Raw genomic sequence first — 21,457 nt, 5'->3', positions numbered from 1 at the left:
GACATTACTATGCTGTATATACACTACCCTGTATCTGGGTGACATTACTATGCTTTATATACACTACCCTGTATCTGGGTGACATTACTATGCTTTATATACACTACCCTGTATCTGAGTGACATTACTATGCTGTATATACACTACCCTGTATCTGGGTGACATTACTATGCTGTATATATACACTACCCTGTATCTGGGTGATATTACTATGCTGTATATACACTACCCTGTGTCTGGGTGACATTACTATGCTTTATATACACTACCCTGTATCTGGGTGATATTACTATGCTGTACATATACACTACCCTGTATCTGAGTGACATTACTACCCTGTCTATTTTCCTATGATGCCTACATGCATGGGGGTAACAGTGGTGTCTCCTGATGGTGACAGAGGGTATTGGTCCAGCTGTCCCCCTCCCCACCCTCTGCTGCAGCCCCCCCTCCCTGGTCAGCTGATAGGCTCCCTCCTCCTCCTCCATCCTCATCCTCAGCCCTCCTCCTGTACCTCCAGCTTTCTCCACCCTCTCCCCTGCAGTCGGATCTCTCTCTCTTGGATCGGATCTAGCGCTTGGATCGGGTCAGGATGGCACCCAGCGGTCTCAAGGCAGTGGTGGGAGAAAGTAAGCTGGCGGTGGGCATGGGGGGTGGGCAGCACACAGGTGCAGGGGGTAGTATGGCTGCTGTGCAGGTCTGTGCCGGGGAGACCCCTCCCTGTGTCCTGCGGATATGTCTGCATCTTGCAGCAGCCTCTTGTCTGCTCTCCCCATCTCCTCTGCTATATAGCCATCTATAGTGGGCACATACAGGGCTGTCACCCTGCCATGCCCTGTCACCATCATGCCCTGTGCTATCTGCAGCATCAGCCATCCATCTGTACCATCCCCTCCCTCCTCCTCCTCATCACCCCATCCATCCATGTCTCATCCCATACTCCATTTTAGCTTGCAGTCCTGTGCCATGGATGATGCCAGGCATTATCTGATCACCCCTAGTAATAATATAAAATATACTACTACTACCCCCATCATCAATCACCACCTGACTCCTCCCCATCCGTGTCCATAGATCTCCTCATCCCATTATTCCTCTATACACATCACTGGTCCACCCACTACCCCTGCCCCACACCCTAAATCTCCTGGGGTTGCCCTAATGTTATCCTTATACAAGCATTGCACCGATGCTATAGCCATGTGATATCACCTGCAGACAATATACATTATATACCATGTGTTCATTATACAATTATTACAAGTGCTGCCATAGCACAAGCCATAGGCCAAAGCTTTATACACAGATGTGCAAGGAGACTTTTATAGTTGAATGTTTTGCCTTATAATACATCTCAGCTGCTACAGAACCTCTTTTTCTCTTAGGGTGCGTTCACACACAGCAGATTTTGTTGCAGGAATTTCTTTCTCTGGAAGTCATTTCCAGTCATCTGTATAGGGTTAAAGGGAGCCGTCAAATGGGTTACCTGGCCACAGCAAGGTACCGCCATCCTGTGGCTCTTTGCCGATCGGTGGGGGTCTGGGACCCAATGATCATGAGAACTGGGGAGCAAACATGGCAGTTCTCGAGATCCGGGACCCTCAGTGGTAATGGGCAAACACTACCTTTAAGATGAATGGAACTATTTTTATTTTTTTTTGTGATGCTCACTTTTATCTTTAGAGTATATTCACATGTGTAGGTTTTGATTAGGTTTTTAATGCAGTTTTGTGTATCATTAATAAACCAAAATGTATCTTTAGAAGCCTTCACACGGAGTTTACGCTCCGCTCATTCAGACACGTAAACACGTGTCATAGTGACCGCTGTAAAACACAATCCCATAGACTTCAATGTGTGCCGGTCTTACGCATGCTACACATTGAAATCAATGGGTTTAAAAGCCTCCCATTGATTTCAATGTGTAGCGTGCTTAAGACCGGCACACATTGAAGTCTATGGGATTGTGTTTTACAGCGGGCACTATGACACGTGTTTACGTGTCTGAATGAGCGGAGCGTAAACTCTGTGTGAAGGCTCCCTTCCTGTTTATTTGATTCACTCCTCGTTTGGTTTATAAAAACTGTGTTAAAAACCCCCCCTGAAAATGTACACGCACCCTGGGCTTGGTTTCCATTTGCTTTAGAGTCTCACTAGTGTGAACCCTAGTGTAACAAAGTTGTTCTGCAGCAGCTGAAATAATGTAATTCTCAGACATGGAGGCATGATTGTGTACAGATGTCACTTTATATTTATGTGTTGTGTGGGTTCCTTGCTTTATTTTATTTATAAATATATATTATTATTATTATTATTAATAATAATAATATAATAATAATAATAATAATAATTTATATAATATATATAATCTCCTTGGGATAAACAATAAAGGTACAATGAATTATTGTATAGAGATGGCACAGTATGGCGCTAGTGATGATGGGCATAGTGCGTGACTATGAGAGTCACCTGGACTTCAGGTTTTACATAACATATATATATATATATATATATATATATATATATATATATATATATATATATGTATATACACTCACCGGCCACTTTATTAGGTACACCATGCTAGTAACGGGTTGGACCCCCTTTTGCCTTCAGAACTGCCTCAATTCTTCGTGGCATAGATACAACAAGGTGCTGGAAGCATTCCTCAGAGATTTTGGTCCATATTGACATGATGGCATCACACAGTTGCCGCAGATTTGTCGGCTGCACATCCATGATGCGAATCTCCCGTTCCACCACATCCCAAAGATGCTCTATTGGATTGAGATCTGGTGACTGTGGAGGCCATTGGAGTACAGTGAACTCATTGTCATGTTCAAGAAACCAGTCTGAGATGATTCCAGCTTTATGACATGGCGCATTATCCTGCTGAAAGTAGCCATCAGATGTTGGGTACATTGTGGTCATAAAGGGATGGACATGGTCAGCAACAATACTCAGGTAGGCTTTGGCGTTGCAACGATGCTCAATTGGTACCAAGGGGCCCAAAGAGTGCCAAGAAAATATTCCCCACACCATGACACCACCACCACCAGCCTGAACCGTTGATACAAGGCAGGATGGATCCATGCTTTCATGTTGTTGACGCCAAATTCTGACCCTACCATCCGAATGTCGCAGCAGAAATCGAGACTCATCAGACCAGGCAACGTTTTTCCAATCTTCAATTGTCCAATTTCGATGAGCTTGTGCAAATTGTAGCCTCAGTTTCCTGTTCTTAGCTGAAAGGAGTGGCACCCGGTGTGGTCTTCTGCTGCTGTAGCCCATCTGCCTCAAAGTTCGACGTACTGTGCGTTCAGAGATGCTCTTCTGACTACCTTGGTTGTAACGGGTGGCTATTTGAGTCACTGTTGCCTTTCTATCAGCTCGAACCAGTCTGGCCATTCTCCTCTGACCTCTGGCATCAACAACGCATTTCCGCCCACAGAACTGCCGCTCACTGGATGTTTTTTCTTTTTCGGACCATTCTCTGTAAACCCTAGAGATGGTTGTGCGTGAAAATCCCAGTAGATCAGCAGTTTCTGAAATACTCAGACCAGCCCTTCTGGCACCAACAACCATGCCACGTTCAAAGGCACTCAAATCACCTTTCTTCCCCATACTGATGCTCGGTTTGAACTGCAGGAGATTGTCTTGACCATGTCTACATGCCTAAATGCACTGAGTTGCCGCCATGTGATTGGCTGATTAGAAATTAAGTGTTAACGAGCAGTTGGACAGGTGTACCTAATAAAGTGGCCGGTGAGTGTATATCTGCTCACACAATTTGTGCGACCTGAGGGAGGTTAAGCAGATGTCTACTTGTCCATAATTTATGACATGGAAGTGGCATGTTCAGTGTAGTCATATTAATGGCCGTATATGCCAAGATTGTGTCACTAGCCCCTTTCCCCGCAGTCAACCATGAAAATTGTGGCAAATTATGTCTCTCAATAACTGATCAGATCTCCTACTTAAAGGTTTTGACCATGTTTTCCATCTAACTGTAGCATAGGTCATAATGCCTGATTTCTGAAGGTGGGTCCAACTAGATCACTATTGACATTGAATGGAGCAGGGACCACGTATGGGCACCACCACTGCATTTACTGCTTATGGGGCCAAGTAGAGCTATTAAAGGGGCTGCTTGCACGCACTCCCCATACACTGCTGTAGTTTCTGGCACATGGAGGCAGCTGGAATAGCTGATATGTGTGGGGTCCGGATGTCAAACCCCCACAGATCACATACTCATGAGCTATCCTGTGTATAGGTCATCAGTATGAAAAATCCTTTTGGGGTCAGACAACCCCTTTTATTGTTTTTGTCGACCCACAGCTATTCTAGTTCCTCCTCAATGGAAGTTCTCAAGGGGGCTCAGGACCCCTTTTCTTTACTTCCATGGGGATCCCAGTATTGGTTGAGCTGACAAAATGATATTTATTGCCTTTTCTGTGAAGAAGTGAAAAATATAATAAAAACTATTTAAGGCTAAGGCGGCACTATGAGAAACATAGCTAAAAACACTGCAGAAAAAGAGGTCTGAAAAACCACTACAAAAACACTTTCCTGCTCTGATTTTCATTTGTCCTCTCCCCCATAAGTCTATGGAGAACACGCAGCATTTCTGTAGGTAACATGGACATGCTGCGTGTTTTTGAAGAGCGTTTTCCCAAGCGTTTTTTTTCCTGCAATGTGTGGATGACATTAGTGCATGTTGCATTTTTTTCTGCCGCAACAGCCAAAAATGCGTCTCTGCAACATGTTGCCTTGGCCTAAGGCCCCACATTGTGGAAACGCAGCTTTTTTTTTGTTGCAGAGTTGTAAGTTCTACCTGTATATTTCCCATTCTTCTTGTAACCATTTTTGGCTTTGGCTCAAAAAACCACAACAAAATCTGCAACCAAAAAAATCAGCATTTCTGCATAATGGGGCCTTAGCCTAAGGATATGCTCACACAGATTTTTTTTTTGATTTGTAGAAAACGGTATTTTTGGCCATGTGAACTTACTGGGGTTATTTCAGTTTCAGCAAAGAAATGTGGCTGTATAATAAAAAGTCTCAATTGGCCACCCAGTGCCCCTCAGAGTTTTATAAGGTTTGGGTATTCCTGTGAGCTCTCAAATATGATTCAGGGGGTTAAAGTGACCAATTAATAAAATAGGACTTTGAGTTGGTACGACAAATCTCCGACTCCTCTATTGTTCCATAGACCAACTCCGACTTCTCTTTTCTTTCTGCCTTAGAGTCCACCCAACATTGGCCCCCAACTCTGGCATTATGACTCTATGACCCTGCTTAGAAAAGAGATGTAACGTTCAGCATATTGTGATCTCCCTCGAGGCGCTGACCATTACAGTTGATCTAATTGACATACAGTCAATATTTGATCAGTGGACCCCAGACCTTTCCCCCAGAGCCTATGGAAATCCTTTTGGCTTTTTTTCTGGAAGAAATGTCAGTGCTGAATCTTTACAGAGCAGTGTGTGGAGATCACAAGGTGTCCCACTGTGTTGTATCCCTGTGACCAGCTGTAATCTGTGGAGAAACCCAGCATTGAGTGTTCGGTTCCCCCACAGCACTCCCACAGGCAATAAGAAGAATTACACAATTTACATCAGAATTAATGAGTAATGTACAGATGTGTCAGGTCCTCCAGAGCAAAACACACTGAAACTCTATTAACTCAGAATTACCTTAAAGGGTCTTTGAAAATGTAGTTTTTTCTAAAGTAGATGATCCCTTTAAGTTTTTAGCTTTAATTTATGAATAGTCATATTCAATGTTGGCGCGTTCATGACATTCCAGCAAAGTAGAACCCGACGATCTATCATAATATTAGAAGGGACAAAAGAGCAAGTGTTTAATTTCCTAACAGTGCCACCACAGGGGATATGAAGCATTACACTCTCAAATATTTGAAAATATATATTTCTTACATTTTTTTTCATTACCAGATAGCAGTACACTGGGGGAGCTCAGACAGCAAACAGCATTGTCACTTGTCTGACAGTGGGGTGGAGCTAAACTGCTGTCTGTTTCCAAGGGCAACCAGCAGGATTTGAAAATCAGCAATGTGTGACAAGAAAATTGCATGAAATAATTCAAAATTAGTACAAAAATGAGAATTAATGTTTTATTCCATTTACCATATTCCTAGTTTTGAAGTTATCCTCTATTGATAGTATTGGGAATAACTTCATAATTGACCACTGGGGCCTCCACTGAATGAATGTAGCACCAGGGAAGATGCTCGACCTGCCGTGATATCAGGATGGTATACTGGCCCCGTTCTTGGGATCAGTAGGGGTCCAATTGCTGGGACCATGAAGTTACCCCACTTAGACCCAAATCTACTATTGTGGTTACGATTAGACACTGGTGTAAATATGGAATCTGATGCATCTAGTTTGACAGACTAAACGTGTGGGGGTGGATTCTCTGAAAAAGGGGGATGTGGCTTAAATGCAACATGATGTGACAAAAAGTGTGCCAAAATAGTGACAAAAACTCTGGCTTAAAGTAAGGCAACTAGCTTATACTAGAGACTGTAAAGATATGTCAGATTTACAGATTTGTCTGACTACATTACTGTGGTCAGTGGGTGAATTCTTCAGTTTATGAGAAGAGAATTATGGCGGCCGCTGGAATGTGACACTCACGTGTCAAATAATATCAAGAGCGCCAGTGAAAACACCATTATGACTGTGCAAAGGATACTGTGTAACTACTATTTACCACACACATTTGCGGGCTCTACTAGGCTGGGGTCACATGTAGAAAATTTAGTGTAAATTTTTGTAGATTTTTACAGTAATTTTTTTTTGTAGTTTTTGGTTGCTAAATGGTACATTGTACGTGTAGCTTTGTAGACGGCCCAGGATGGAACAGCTGTGTCTACAACGCAATCATATTACCCTCCATCCACCCCATTAATGACGGATTGTAAGCGGTTAATCAGCTTGGGCTCAGAGGACACAGCCATTAATCACGTATATGGGGCCTCTTCCGTCATCGCTTCCTCCAGTGTGTTCATGGCCGCGGCAGATAACACGATGACAGCACTTCTTCCATGGCCTTGTTCCGAGGCTGCATGCTGTGTATATATGACAGCAGTACAGAGTCAGCAGTATGGTGCAGGTGTCCAGCTCTGGGTTGTCTGCTCAGATCATACAAAATGGCTGCAGGCTGATACAGACAATACACACGCTTTGTCCCTGTGTACACATTTTCCGTAACTTACAAAGGATAGCTTTCGTGTACCATGGAGAAAGAAGTACAGCTAATTGATTCCTAAGGCCTCATTCACATGCACTTTTTTTCAGAATTCAATATTGAAAAAAATTTTTCCTTGAAAAAAAAACTCCCAAAAATTTTAATTTTAAAATTTGTGTAAAATGTGTATTTTTTTTTTCCTGCCTTTTTTTTTTTTTTTTCTTTTTTTTTAGAGAAGTGTATTGGAAAAAGAACATTAAAAAAAACAAAAAAAACCTGCCAAAAAAAAAAATAAATTCCAGATTTACCAAGACCCTACTGCGGCATAAAAAAGTCACACACCTTGAATTTGCGTGTTTTTTTTTTTAACAATTTGCGATGCATAGGGGACACGATGATGGTATGCCGTAAATGGTGATAAATCTGGAAGAGACTGATGGTCCTATTTACGGCAAACCCTTATCTCCTGGGGCCATCGATCTCCACCAGGTTTTACGCCGGTTTTGTGGTGGTACACTAGCTATAAGCTGGCATACACGTTACGATCTGATAATTATAGAGCAAGTTGTATCTTGCTGTGTGTGATGACGGGATGGATCCTTCAATAGGAACAAATGAAGCATGGAAGGCACTTGGATATCATCTGAGTGTGATACAAGCACCTTCTGCCAAGGTTCCACGTTGCGTCCCGCAGCAAAAAAGCCTGCAGGAAAAACCGAGGTGACAACGCATCTCGGTTCTTCTTGTAGCGCTTTGCACAGACTTTCTGCTTCAATTATACCTATAGAGAAGTATGTATTGGCTAGTATGTAGACAGATTTATGAAATGTGAATCTTTTTAAATTTTAAAAAAATGTGATTTTTGGTAAAATTTGTGCAAATAATGGCAGCATAGCATTTGACAAAACTGACTTCAGCAATACTGTACATGGATAAATTACCGCCATACTCTGTCTATCCGCCTATTGGAGCTCTCTGATGTGTCTAAAGACCAGGGATGGAAACTGTCAAGCATGTAGACCTACAGTCCTATGAAAAAGTTTGGGCACCCCTATTAATCTTAATCATTTTTTGTTCTAAATATTTTGGTGTTTGCAACAGCCATTTCAGTTTGATATATCTAATAACTGATGGACACAGTAATATTTCAGGATTGAAATGAGGTTTATTGTACTAACAAAAAATGCGCAATATGCATTAAACCAAAATTTGACCGGTGCAAAAGTATGGGCACCCTTATCATTTTATTGATTTGAATTCCCCTAACTACTTTTTACTGACTTACTGAAGCACAAAATTGGTTTTGTAACCTCAGTGAGCTTTGAACTTCATAGCCAGATGTATCCAATCATAAGAAAAGGTATTTAAGGTGGCCAATTGCAAGTTGATCTCCTATTTGAATCTCCTCTGAAGAGTGGCATCATGGGCTACTCAAAACAACTCTCAAATGATCTGAAAACAAAGATTGTTCAACATAGTTGTTCAGGGGAAGGATACAAAAAGTTGTCTCAGAGATTTAACCTGTCAGTTTCCACTGTGAGGAACATAGTAAGGAAATGGAAGACCACAGGGACAGTTCTTGTTAAGCCCAGAAGTGGCAGGCCAAGAAAAATATCAGAAAGGCAGAGAAGAAGAATGGTGAGAACAGTCAAGGACAATCCACAGACCACCTCCAAAGAGCTGCAGCATCATCTTGCTGCAGATGGTGTCACTGTGCATCGGTCAACTATACAGCGCACTTTGCACAAATAGAAGCTGTATGGGAGAGTGATGAGAAAGAAGCCGTTTCTGCACGTACGCCACAAATAGAGTTGCCTGAGGTATGAAAAAGCACATTTGGACAAGGCAGCTTCATTTTGGAAACAAAAATTGAGTTGTTTGGTTATAAAAAAAGGCGTTATGCATGGCGTCCAAAAAGAAACAGCATTCCAAGAAAAACACATGCTACCCACTGTAAAATTTGGTGGAGGTTCCATCATGCTTTGGGGCTGTGTGGCCAATGCCGGCATCGGGAATCTTGTTAAAGTTGAGAGTCGCATGGATTTCACTCAGTATCAGCAGATTCTTGAGAATAATGTTCAAGAATCAGTGACGAAGTTGAAGTTACGCCGGGGATGGATATTTCAGCAAGACAATGATCCAAAACACCGCTCCAAATCCTCAGGCATTCATGCAGAGGAACAATTACAATGTTCTGGAATGGCCATCCCAGTCCCCAGACCTGAATATCATTGAACATCTGTGGGATGATTTGAAGCGGGCTGTCCATGCTCGGCGACCATCTAACTTAACTGAACTTGAATTGTTTGTCCAAAATACCTTTATCCAGGATCCAGGAACTGATTAAAAGCTACAGGAAGCGACTAGAGGCTGTTATCTTTGCAAAAGGAGGATCTACTAAATATTAATGTCACTTTTCTGTTGAGGTGCCCATACTTTTGCACCAGTCAAATTTTGGTTTAATGCATATTGCGCATTTTCTGTTAGTACAATAAACCTCATTTCAATCCTGAAATATTACTGTGTCCATCAGTTATTAGATATATCAAACTGAAATGGCTGTTATAAACACCAAAATATTTAGAACTAAAAATGATTAAGATTAATAGGGGTGCCCAAACTTTTTCATAGGACTGTATATGTCAGTAATGGACCACCCCAGCGACTAAATAGAATTTTCTTTACGCTATAGTGTCCCTTGATGAGGAAATGCAATATTACATGGTGTCCATTTAAATGGACTGCCAGCAAAGAAATAAGCAGCTTAGAAGCCTACTGTTCTCTATGACATATGTATGACAAATAGGCAGGGGTGCAGCAAGTAACTATGGGGCCCCACTATACCATGACCACCTTAAGCAGAAAGTTCAGAACTTAAAAAGTGTGTGATTATTTTAGTCTCTCTTACACACAGAGATGTCACAGTATAGAGATAATGTACACATGATGTCACAATACAGAGATAATATACACAGTGATGTCATAGTACAGAGATAATATACACAGTGATGTCACACTGCAGGTATAATAAACACAGTGATGTCACAGTACAGGGATAATAAACACAGTGATGTCACAGTACAGGGATAATACACACAGTGATGTCACAGTACAGGGATAATACACACAGTGATGTCACAGTACAGGTATAATACACACAGTGATCTCACAGTACAGGTATAATACAAACACACAGTGATGTCACAGTACAGGAATAATACACACAGTGATGTCACAGTACAGGGATAATACACACAGTGATGTCACAGTACAGGGATAATACACACAGTGATGTCACAGTACAGGGATAATACACACAGTGATGTCACAGTACTGAGATAATGCACACAGTGATGTCACAGTACAGGGATAATACACACAGTGATGTCACAGTACAGGGATAATACACATAGTGATGTCACAGTACAGGTATAATACAAACACACAGTGATGTCACAGTACAGGGATAATACACACAGTGATGTCACAGTACAGAGATAATACACACAGTGATGTCACAGTACAGGGATAATAAACACAGTGATGTCACAGTACAGGGATAATACAGTGATGTCACAGTACAGGGATAATACAAACACACAGTGATGTTACAGTACAGGGATAATACACACAGTGATGTCACAGTACAGGGATAATACACACAGTGATGTCACAGTACAGGGATAATAAACACAGTGATGTCACAGTACAGGGATAATACACACAGTGATGTCACAGTACAGGGATAATAAACACAGTGATGTCACAGTACAGGGATAATACACAGTGATATCACAGTACAGGGATAATAAAGACAGTGATGTCACAGTACAGGGATAATACACACAGTGATGTCACAGTACAGGGATAATACACACAGTGATGTCACAGTACTGAGATAATGCACACAGTGATGTCACAGTACAGGGATAATACACACAGTGATGTCACAGTACAGGGATAATACACATAGTGATGTCACAGTACAGGTATAATACAAACACACAGTGATGTCACAGTACAGGGATAATACACACAGTGATGTCACAGTACAGGGATAATACACACAGTGATGTCACAGTACAGGGATAATAAACACTGATGTCACAGTACAGGGACAGTAAACACAGTGATGTCACAGTACAGGGATAATACACACAGTGATGCTACAATAAAGGGAAAATTCCCAATATGACATCATAGCACAAGGATAATGCACATGCAAAAATATCACTATGACATGTAAAAAGTAGTTATGATGTCACATGCAGGCATTATGATGTCCCAGTAAAGTAATGGAGGTGTAGTCAGTTTCCACATCCCTTTCCATCATCACTAATGGGCCTGCCTAGCAGGTGCTATATCTGATATGCTGGTAGTAATGCCATGTAAGTAGAGTATGAAGTTTTGTCTTAAGGTGACAGCCCCATTAATGGGTTTGGTATAACAATGGAGGGTGGTAAAAGAAGCGACTCTATCTCTGAGAATCCATCAGCCATTAGAGTAGTCTGGGTACGTGACGGTCGCTCATGATGCCAATTATTAGCTTTGCCCAGCAGCGCTGAGCTGGATAATGTGGCGTCCTCCACCTGATTGGGCAGAATTTAGTTCAGATTAACTGCTAAAACAATTACTCCGGGTTTATCGTGGTAATTTCATTGTGGCCTTTAACCGGCAACATGTCCAAAGTTCTTGAGACCGAGCGCCTGCCTGATACCACACAATTTACACCACTATGTTCTACTCCTTAGTATTAACTACTGGAACTTGTTTGTTGGCTGATTCTATACGTGTCAAAATGAGCTGAAATAAAAAAATCAGCAAAATGTTTATGAAAAGGCTCTTTTTAGCCTTCACTAGGCTGATATTTTATTCCCTGTGGTACCTTTAGGAACTATGGAGAATTAAAAAATGGCTACCTGTCAGCGTTCAGTTCAAGGATATTGAATATTTTTACTGACCTAAGCCAGTCCAAGACAAGCTGTCCTGGATTGGCTTAGCGTCACCGTCTTGGCAGCCTGGCAGGGGAAGCGAGCGGTGGATTCGGGCGGCCCTGTGGACGCAGCACTGCTTTAACTCACCTATTAGCAGCGCTGCTCCAGCGGCCGCCCCTCACGCTTAGCAGAGAGCAGGTCCTCTCCCTGCCTGCTCACGCCGCTCCTCCACTACTCCTCACACGCCGAGTGACGTGGCCACGTAATCAGGCCCGCACTCGACATGTGCCTGCGTCCTACGCGGGCGGGGGGGTTGGGGGCGGGGCGGCTTTCTGTCGTCCGTCTCAGGCAGCAAAAAGGCTAGGTTCACCCCTGGCTGTGGGCCAAAGTTTATTCAGCCCACAGCTATTCCTCCTGACCTCCATCGTTCACATGCACACTCCCTATCATGTTCTCAGTAGGAAGATGGGTATAAGTTACTGTTGGAGACTTCTCTACCATGGGAGTAAAAGGATCCATCATGTTGAATACAGCTGCCCAATTCTTCTCTCCCCTAATAGGGGAAAGGCAGGACGCCCTATACACATTAGATGTTTGGCTGTTCCGTTAAATCGACAAGTCAATATTAATCTCAGAGACTACAACACTACTAATACAGATCTATGTAGATGTGCACAGCGCAGAATGTGTAATGATTTATTATGTAGGTGGGATTGCTCTATAATAGATATGATAATTCCCCTGAGATATCCCCAGCTGCACTGTAAATTGTAGAGTAGAGACATTTTATGTCATTTCTTGTTTGTGTGGGAGGGACACGGAGTCACGATGAGAAAGAATGAGGTCACACATTAGCATAACAGTGGCACAGACACGAATCGGGGGAGCAGAGCGTTGCTACCAGAAACATGACGCGATGTGATTCACTGTGCTATTATAGTGGGATGCTGAGGCTTAGGGTCAGGTTGTCATACTATCCATGTTTGCTGCCAGAATTTGGGCTATCCTCCTCCGTAATGGATCAGATCACTTCTGAATGCTCTACTGACAGTAGGGATGATTCCCATGGACTGTGTATGTGTCTAGGTGATATATATCACTATGTATTTGTAAAGTAATGCAGAAGATTTGGAGCTTTGTGTCAGAAAAAAGTTATCAACTTTGACTTCGGTATGAGTATAACATTATTTTTTTAATTATGTAATAAATAGATGTATAGTTTGTTACATATTTACTTATATAGGAATTCAATTGCAGCTTTTTCATGAATTTGAGGATTTTTTCTGCTTCAGTCTGACCATGGCTATCAGCCATATATGAAGCTTCACATATGAGAGACATGACCAGAAATGTTTTTTTTTTTTCTTGCAGAGATCATGCACGATGTGATCCGAAAGGTTAAGAAGAAAGGAGAATGGAAGGTATGGAGCTGTCTGGGGGGGGGGGGCATTCACTATAACCATTATAACCATACCTGTATTTTTTGGGAAGGGGAGCGGTTTAAGAACATTTAATGTCCAAATAAACTATTTCAGATCTTAAAGGTCTGTTCAGATTGTTCACTTGGGTGCAGTTAAAACTGTAACAAAACTGCATTGTGCAGTTTTATAGGCGGAACAAATTTATATAACATTACCTGAAAAAAAATGCATCGAAACTGCATGTAATTTTAACCTTGTGAATGTGGCCTAAAGGCCTAGATGGGTTGCATGTTATGGAAGTCATGACATTACTTTCTGCCCTCACATGCACAAAGGCCAGTATTCCCCAATAAACCTCTAATTTGCCTCTAATACCGTAACCACTTCCCTACATCATCACCCCGACTACTCCTTCTTAGAGTGGGATTATTTTGACAATGAGTTTAGTACATATGGGAAGGAGATGTCCCATCGAGTATGGCTTAAAGACGTATTTATTCTCTAATTCTCAGGCGTATTCCTTTGTAATGTTGTCGTCCTATTCCTGCAGGTGCTGGTGGTGGATCAGCTCAGTACTCGCATGTTGTCTTCCTGCTGCAAGATGACTGACATTATGACTGAAGGAATTACAAGTAAGTGGTGGCAGCAGAGGATTGTACCATAAGCCGACAGAGACTTATGTAACGGTGGACACGCTAAAACTTTATCTCTGTTTGTTGTGCTGACAATGGCAATCTGTTGTTTCCTGCTATCAGCCATCTTAGCCCAAGACTAGGCTGACTACAGTGTTGTTTAGTCTGGTGATCTTTGCTGCCGTATCTGAAAGCAGGATATGATAGAGGAAAAGAGAATGAGCTATGTGATGTATAGGTTTATCTGATAGAGGAGAGAAGCTGAGCTCCTTGATATATAGGGTTATACTGTATGATAGAGGAGAGAAGGTGAGCTCTGTGATATATAGTGTTATCTGATAGAGAGAGAAGCTGAGCTCTGTGATATATAGGGTTATATGATAGAGGAGAGAAGCTGAGCTCTGTGATATATAGGGTTATATGATAGAGGGAGAGAAGCTGAGCTCTGTGATATATAGGGTTATATGATAGGAGAGAAGCTGAGCTCTGTGATATATAGGGTTATATGATAGAGGGAGAGAAGCTGAGCTCTGTGATATATAGGGTTATATGATAGAGGGAAAGAAGCTGAGCTCTGTGATATATAGGGTTATATGATAGAGGGAGAGAAGCTGAGCTCTGTGATAAATAGGTTTATCTGATAGAGGGAGAGAAGCTGAGCTCTGTGATATATAGGGTTATATGATAGAGGGAGAGAAGCTGAGCTCTGTGATAAATAGGTTTATCTGATAGAGGAAGAGAAGCTGAGTTCTGTGGTGTATAGGGTTATCTGATAGAGGGAGAGAAGCTGAGCTCTGTGATGTATAGGTTTATCTGATAGAGGGAGAGAAGCTGAGCTCCTTGATATATAGGGGGGGGGGGAGAGAGAGAGAGGGAGAGAGAGATGAGCTCTGTGATATATAGGTTTATCTGATAGAGGAGAGAAGCTGAGCTCTGATATATATATAGAGGGTTATAGGATAGAGGAGAGAAGCTGAGTTCTGTGATAAATCGGATTATATGATTTGGAGCAGGATTTTTGAATAAAAAGCATAGTAAATCCGGATTCCTTGGAGAGACTTTGTGAGTCCTTATAACTTGTCTACACATAGTTTTTAACAGGCTTCTGTGTACACTCTCTTATACAAGGAGCTCTGTGTTTATTGTGTGTGGGTGGAGTAATCCGAACTCTCAATGTCTTTCCTAAGGCTGAGTTCAGACGTTTTTTTTGGTCAGGATTTTGAGGTGGAATCCGCTTCAAAATCCTGACCAAAAAAACACCTCCCATTGAAATCAATGGGTTCCTTCTTCCACAAGCAGTTTATTGCCGCTCCCGAAAAAAAGAAGCGACATGCTCTTTCTTCAGGCGGATGCCACTGCCAGACGTCTACCTGAAGGCACTCCGTCTCACTTAAGCCCATTCATTTGAGCCTAATCTGGAGCGGAGTGCTGCGCCTGGATGCCGGGGCTACCCATTTTTTGGTCCAGAATCTGAGGCGGCTTCCGTATCAAATTCCGGACCCAAAAACCCTGTCTGAACTAAGGCTAAGAGTCCTCAACGCAAGAAAAACCTCAATCCATGAAATAACCCCATCTATCTAATGAAACAAACGGAAAAAAAGAGACCAAAGAAAAAAATGCAAGAAAGAATAGTATATATCCAAAATTAGTATAGAAATATAAATTTATTGATATATAACTACATTATTAGTACTGATTAGCATATGACACAAAAGACTACGGACACTGGACTAAAACAAACATGGAACTCATAGACAATAAATATTACGTAGATGAAAAATATCCATATACAGGGCAAGCTAGATGTTACATGATACAGGTATAAACTCAGTGATATGACGCCAAGTAATTAGGAATATGCAGTGTATATATATATGTAATCCAATAATGCATCAATCAGTGAGTATATACAGAAGAGCCCACCTGACAAATCCTATTAATATTATATAGGTGAAAGTTTGTGAGTTTGGATGTTTGTGGGTTTGTGTGTTTGGATGTTTGTTCCTCAATCACAGCCAAACTGCCCACTGCCCACAGCCTGCCACGCACCAATAGGAGGTGCGTGCACAGACCAGCGCTGGCGGAATGCCAGCTGCTACAGCCGTGCCGGAGGATTCTTTGGAGGGTCACGGTGGCGATTTGGGGTGAGTGACCCACATTTAAAGTAGCCTATTACCTTTTCCTGGGCAATATGTTCGTGTGTGAAATTTCCCCAAAATCCATTCAGCCGTTTGGCTGTGATTGAGGAACAAACATCCAAACACACAAACATCCAAACTCACAAACTTTATATATATATTATAATATAATTATATTATCCTACTAATATTATAAATCCTACTAATATTATAAATCCTACTAATCCTATCCTACTAAAGTTTGTGTGTTTGGATGTTTGTGAGATTGGATGTTTGTTCCTCAATCACGGCCAAACCGCTGAACGGATTTAGCTGAGATTGCACACATTCTTGTATGGTGACCGGGAAGGAAACATAGGCTACTTCATAGGCCGCTCCATCCCCCGACATCACGACCGCTACCGGAGAACGTATGGTCCTGTTACGCTGCAGGACTTAAGATGACGTCATCCCCGGCTTCAGCGGGGCTCCGATAGGTCTGCTGCATCCTGTGGGTGGCACAATGGACAAAGTGCCACCCGGAAAACATGGCGGCGGCTCACTGCTCCGGCGCGACATTGACATGCAGGCTGGCTGTGCGGTGCCGGTCGAGCCGCTGAGGTGTACACAGCCTGCACTCCAGACACAACGCTGCATACCCACAGCTGCGGAGTGCAGCGGACACGCGGCCTCACTCGCTGTGGCAGGGCAAGTGGATCGGCTGTGTGAGTAACCATGGGGGACTGTGGAGTTCGGTGCCGGGGGGACACGGTATAGGACTTTGGGGGCCCAGAGGGTCGCGCAGGAGGGGAGGGGGCCGCTCAACAGTGGTTTGGGGAGCCAGAGTAGTGCCCAGGGCCTCCTTACCAGGGATGCCGCAAGGGTAGGGTTTGGAGGTGCGCATGGGAGGAGGGCCGCACTACAGGGGTTTGGGTGGGCTGGAGCCACGCGGACCAGGGGTCACGAGTTAGATACATGTATCTGCACAAAGTACCACGTGCCGAAAGATTACTTAGTAACAATTACATTTATATATATACTCGAGTATAAGCCGCGTTTTTGCGCTAAAAAAGTCCGCCTCGGCTTACATACGAGTCATTACGGTAATACCGTAGTTACAGACCCGGCATACAGACACGGGGGCTGGTGCCGGGTCGCAGCATCGCCACGCTCCTGGCAGAAGTACCGGGGCCTTCTAGCAGAAGTACCGTAAGTACTTCTGTAGTTTGAAATGAACAGCATTGCTATGGCGATGCTACGGGCCCGGCACCCGCCCCAGTGTCTGTATGTCTCAGCGCTTTTGCCTTCAGGTCCGGCAGCCGAGGTCTTCCTTCAAGTCTGCGCTCCTGCCGGCGGCCGGGTATTCCCCTCAGCACCTCTGTAAAGGCTCCCCGACTGCAGTGCTTTTCTTTTGCAGCCTGCTCTATGCAGCCTGCAAAAGAAATGACGATTTTTGAAATGTATTGCAATGCATTAGTGATCAGACCCCCTGGGGTTCAAGACCCCTGGGGGGGGGGGTCTTATAAATGCAAAAAAATTTATTTATTTTTTTTTTAAGTAAAAAAATAAATAAATAAAAAATAAAAGTATAAAAACTAATACTGTGAAACACATACGCGTTAGGTATCCCTGTGTCCCAAAATGCCCGCTTTACAAATCTATAAAAATATTTTTCCTGTACGGTAAACGCCGTAGCTAGAAAAAAAAAAGTTGTCTAACTGCCCCTGCCCTGAGACTGGTTTTTTTTCCCCCAACTTGGAATTAAGTCTGACTATAGCCAGGCTAAATATAGGGGATCTGCAGTGCTCTTATTCCGTCGGGAAGGGGTTAATAGGAGCACAGCAGATGCCCTATATTCAGCCAGGCTGAATTCCAAGTGGGGGGAAAAACCCAGTCCTCAAGCTCAGGGAAGGGGCAGACGGACAACCAAAACACCCCCTTCCCTTTACCAACACCCAGCAATTACTGCACCCAAAAACTCCAGCCATTTTAATTTTTGAAATTTTCCAGTAGCTGCTGCTCACCCCCCCCCCCCTCCGCTTATACTCGAGTCAATAAGTTTTCCCAGTTTTTTGTGGTAAAATTAGGGGGGGTCGGCTTATATTCGGGTCGGCTTATACTCGAGTATATACGGTATTCCTAATTACTTGGTGTCATATCACTGAGTTTATACCTGTATCATGTAACATCTAGCTTGCCCTGTATATGGATATTTTTCATCTACGTAATATTTATTGCCAGTTCCATGTTTGTCTTCAGTCTAGTGTCCGTATTGGTTTGTGTCATCTGCCTTGCTGCAGTATGTTTACGAATCATGTAGTTATTTATCAATAAATTTATATTTTTATACTACTTTTGAATATATATATTTTTGCTTTGGTCTCTTTTTTTTTCCGTTGTCTCCTAAGACCGGGTTCACACAGGGTTTTTTGGGCTGGATTTTGACGCGGAATCCGCGTCAGAATCGGCCACTGCCATTGAAATCAATGGGAGCTGGTCATTTCCTCGTTCCCGCTCGCAGAAAAAAGAAGCGACATGCCCTTTCTTCAGGCAGATGCACCTCACGACATCCGCCTCGCGACACCTCCCTCCCGACTAGGCCCATTCATTTGGGCCTAATCCAGAGCGGAATGCCGCGACTGGATGCCCGTGCACTGCACCAGCATCCAGTTGCGGCTGGCCGTTTTTTGGACCGGAATCTGAGGCCTCCGTGTTAAATTCCAGTCCGAAAAACCCCATGTGAACCCGGCCTGAGTCCTGTCAGTATTTACTCTACTTGAATTGGTGGTGAAAGATCCACTTTAAGGATTACTAATGGATTGAACTTAAAGGCACAGGTCCAGGTTATAGCTTGAATTCAGCTAGTTATACGGTGTGGTATCATCATTACTGAATCCAAAGTCATTTTAATGTTTTTTTTTCAGTTGTTGAAGACATTAACAAGCGTAGAGAGCCTCTTCCTAGCCTGGAGGCCGTGTATTTGATCACTCCCTCTGAAAAGGTAATATTAACAGTATATAATACTGGTATATTCTGTACTTAAAGGGGTCTAAATTAGAGCCCTTTTATTCTCATGACTTTTGGGGGCTCCAGAATTGAGACCTTCACTACTTGTTACCACTTTCTGTAGGCCCAGCTACATCCCTGCTTAAAGTACCTTCCCATGGTCGCCAAGATCAGATGGTCAAACTTTTTTACAACTTATGTTGCTAAGCCATTGATGGGAAACCTTGGCCCAGCTAACTTTCTATATACCAGGGTTTCAGATATTCTCAGGCCCAGTGACTACTTTGCAGATGTATTTCTCAGATGTATTTTTATTAACAGTTATGTGCTGCTGTGGTTACTCAGTAAGGGTGTATTTGCACATCAGTGTTTGTAAGAACAAGACCAGGAGTGACGACTACACTGAGAAAAAGCATCATGGAAAGTTTTGCACCTATTCTGTGTTTTTGACTAAGTCTACATTTATGCTACATTTTTATACAGCCGTCACATGGCTGTATGTGACTGGGGGATATTTTGTTTAGACAGTCCATGTCCAATTTTTGTCTGTTTTCATAGATTCCTCAATTCATTCAAATGTAAGAGGGATCTGTGAAAATGGGCCCTCCTCGGGTGCTCCTTATTTCATACCATGTTCATATGAAAGTAGGCAAAGGGGACGACCTAACAGTGAGGCAACTGGGCCATACACATGACCGTGAATTACACATGTGCGGGCCGACAGTCTGGCCCACAAAATATAGAACAGGTCCTATTCTTGTCCTTGCTTCATTTAATGAAAGGGGCTGCGGAAGCACGGGCGGCACACGGGGGACATCTGTGTGTCCCCTGTGCCCAGCCCATGCCTTAAATTCATGGCCAGCTGGCGGCACACACGGTCGTGCCTAAGTGATACCTCAATGTTACCTGCAGGATCACAAGGCCAGGGGTGTCAGGGCTTTGGCTCCATTTAGATGCCTCACTATCTGATTGAGCTCATAAAAACTCTGATGTAAAACACTGATGTGTGAATAAGCCTGGCTCTATGTTGATTTTCGGTTTGTCTAGTTTTCCTGTTTTCTCTTGAATTAACTTTCATGTCTTGACTCCTCATTAACTTTAACTTTACATATTCACAATTCAAAGGGATACTAATCTCTGCGGACACAGGGATCTCTGGATTTGGATGGTTTTTGCTTTTAGGGGGAACACTGCCATATTCGCAGAGGGTGCCCTCAGTCTTAAAGGGTTTGTCCATGTACTTAAATTTACCTTGCTGTATTAGTTAAAATTCCTAATAATGGACTGGGAAATCCAGCGTTCCAACTAGAGATGAGCGAACACTGTTCGGATCAGCTGATCCGAACAGCACGCACCCATAGAAATGAATGGAAGCACCTGTGATGCCGGCCGGCCGCCGGCAATGTCAGCGTCACAGGTGTTTCCATTCATTTCTATGGGTGCGTACTGTTCGGATCGGCTGATCCGAACAGTGTTCGCTCATCTCTAGTTACAACCATAGGAACCAACCCCTGGATTGCTTTACTCCTGTCTCCTCTCCTGCTCTCACAGGTAATTCACTTTTGCTATGGAGGCTGTCTGACTATAGTAAAGGTAAATTACCTCTGAGATCAAGAGCAGAGGCAAGGGGTTGGTCCTGATCACATGACCTAAGGTTTGGACCCAGGCTGGAACACCCGACACATGGCGAGGAATCTGCCAGACACTGCAAGGTGAGGCTTGGTTCACATATGCTGATGTGTTCCGTCCGTAAGAGTCCACATGAGGACCCCTACGGACGGAACACAAGCGCCACTGCAAGCGCTGTGCAGTTCAAGCGCACGGACCCCATAGACTATAATGGGGTCCATGTGCTTGTCGCGCACTGCCTGAACGAATTGTTCGTGGGGACCGTGCGCTTGAACTGGACAGCGCTTGCAGTTGCGCTTGTGTTCTGTCCGTAGGGGTCCTCATGCGGACTCTTATGGACGGAACACATCAGCATGTGTGAACTGGGCATGAGTTGAAGTCTCTGGACAACCCTTTAATAAGTTTCTCAAGCATATATGAATGAAAGAAGGAAGAATAGCTCTATAATGATACTTATTTTTAAGTCAGAGTATTGTAGGACTCATTTATCAAAAAATGCC

At 43.2% G+C, this 21,457-nt stretch overlaps 1 protein-coding gene across 2 annotated transcripts in view; it reads left to right on the top strand.

Annotated features, from left to right (window-relative positions):
* Positions 1-478: 478 nt before the first annotated feature.
* The window catches only part of STXBP1 (syntaxin binding protein 1), a 43,753-nt gene continuing 22,774 nt past the window's right edge, over positions 479-21,457 (top strand). For both annotated transcript variants that reach the window (XM_075260196.1, XM_075260195.1), the window contains exons 1-4: positions 479-629; positions 13,524-13,573; positions 14,124-14,205; positions 19,247-19,323. In XM_075260196.1, the coding sequence (XP_075116297.1) occupies positions 593-629; positions 13,524-13,573; positions 14,124-14,205; positions 19,247-19,323 (246 nt within the window). In that variant the 5' untranslated portion in view covers positions 479-592. The remainder of the gene's footprint in view (positions 630-13,523; positions 13,574-14,123; positions 14,206-19,246; positions 19,324-21,457) is intronic.

Source organism: Leptodactylus fuscus, chromosome 11, assembly GCF_031893055.1.
Source record: "Leptodactylus fuscus isolate aLepFus1 chromosome 11, aLepFus1.hap2, whole genome shotgun sequence".
Lineage (NCBI taxonomy): Eukaryota > Metazoa > Chordata > Amphibia > Anura > Leptodactylidae > Leptodactylus > Leptodactylus fuscus.
Note: the sequence above shows the minus strand (reverse complement) of the source record. Positions and strands in the feature narration are given on the sequence as shown.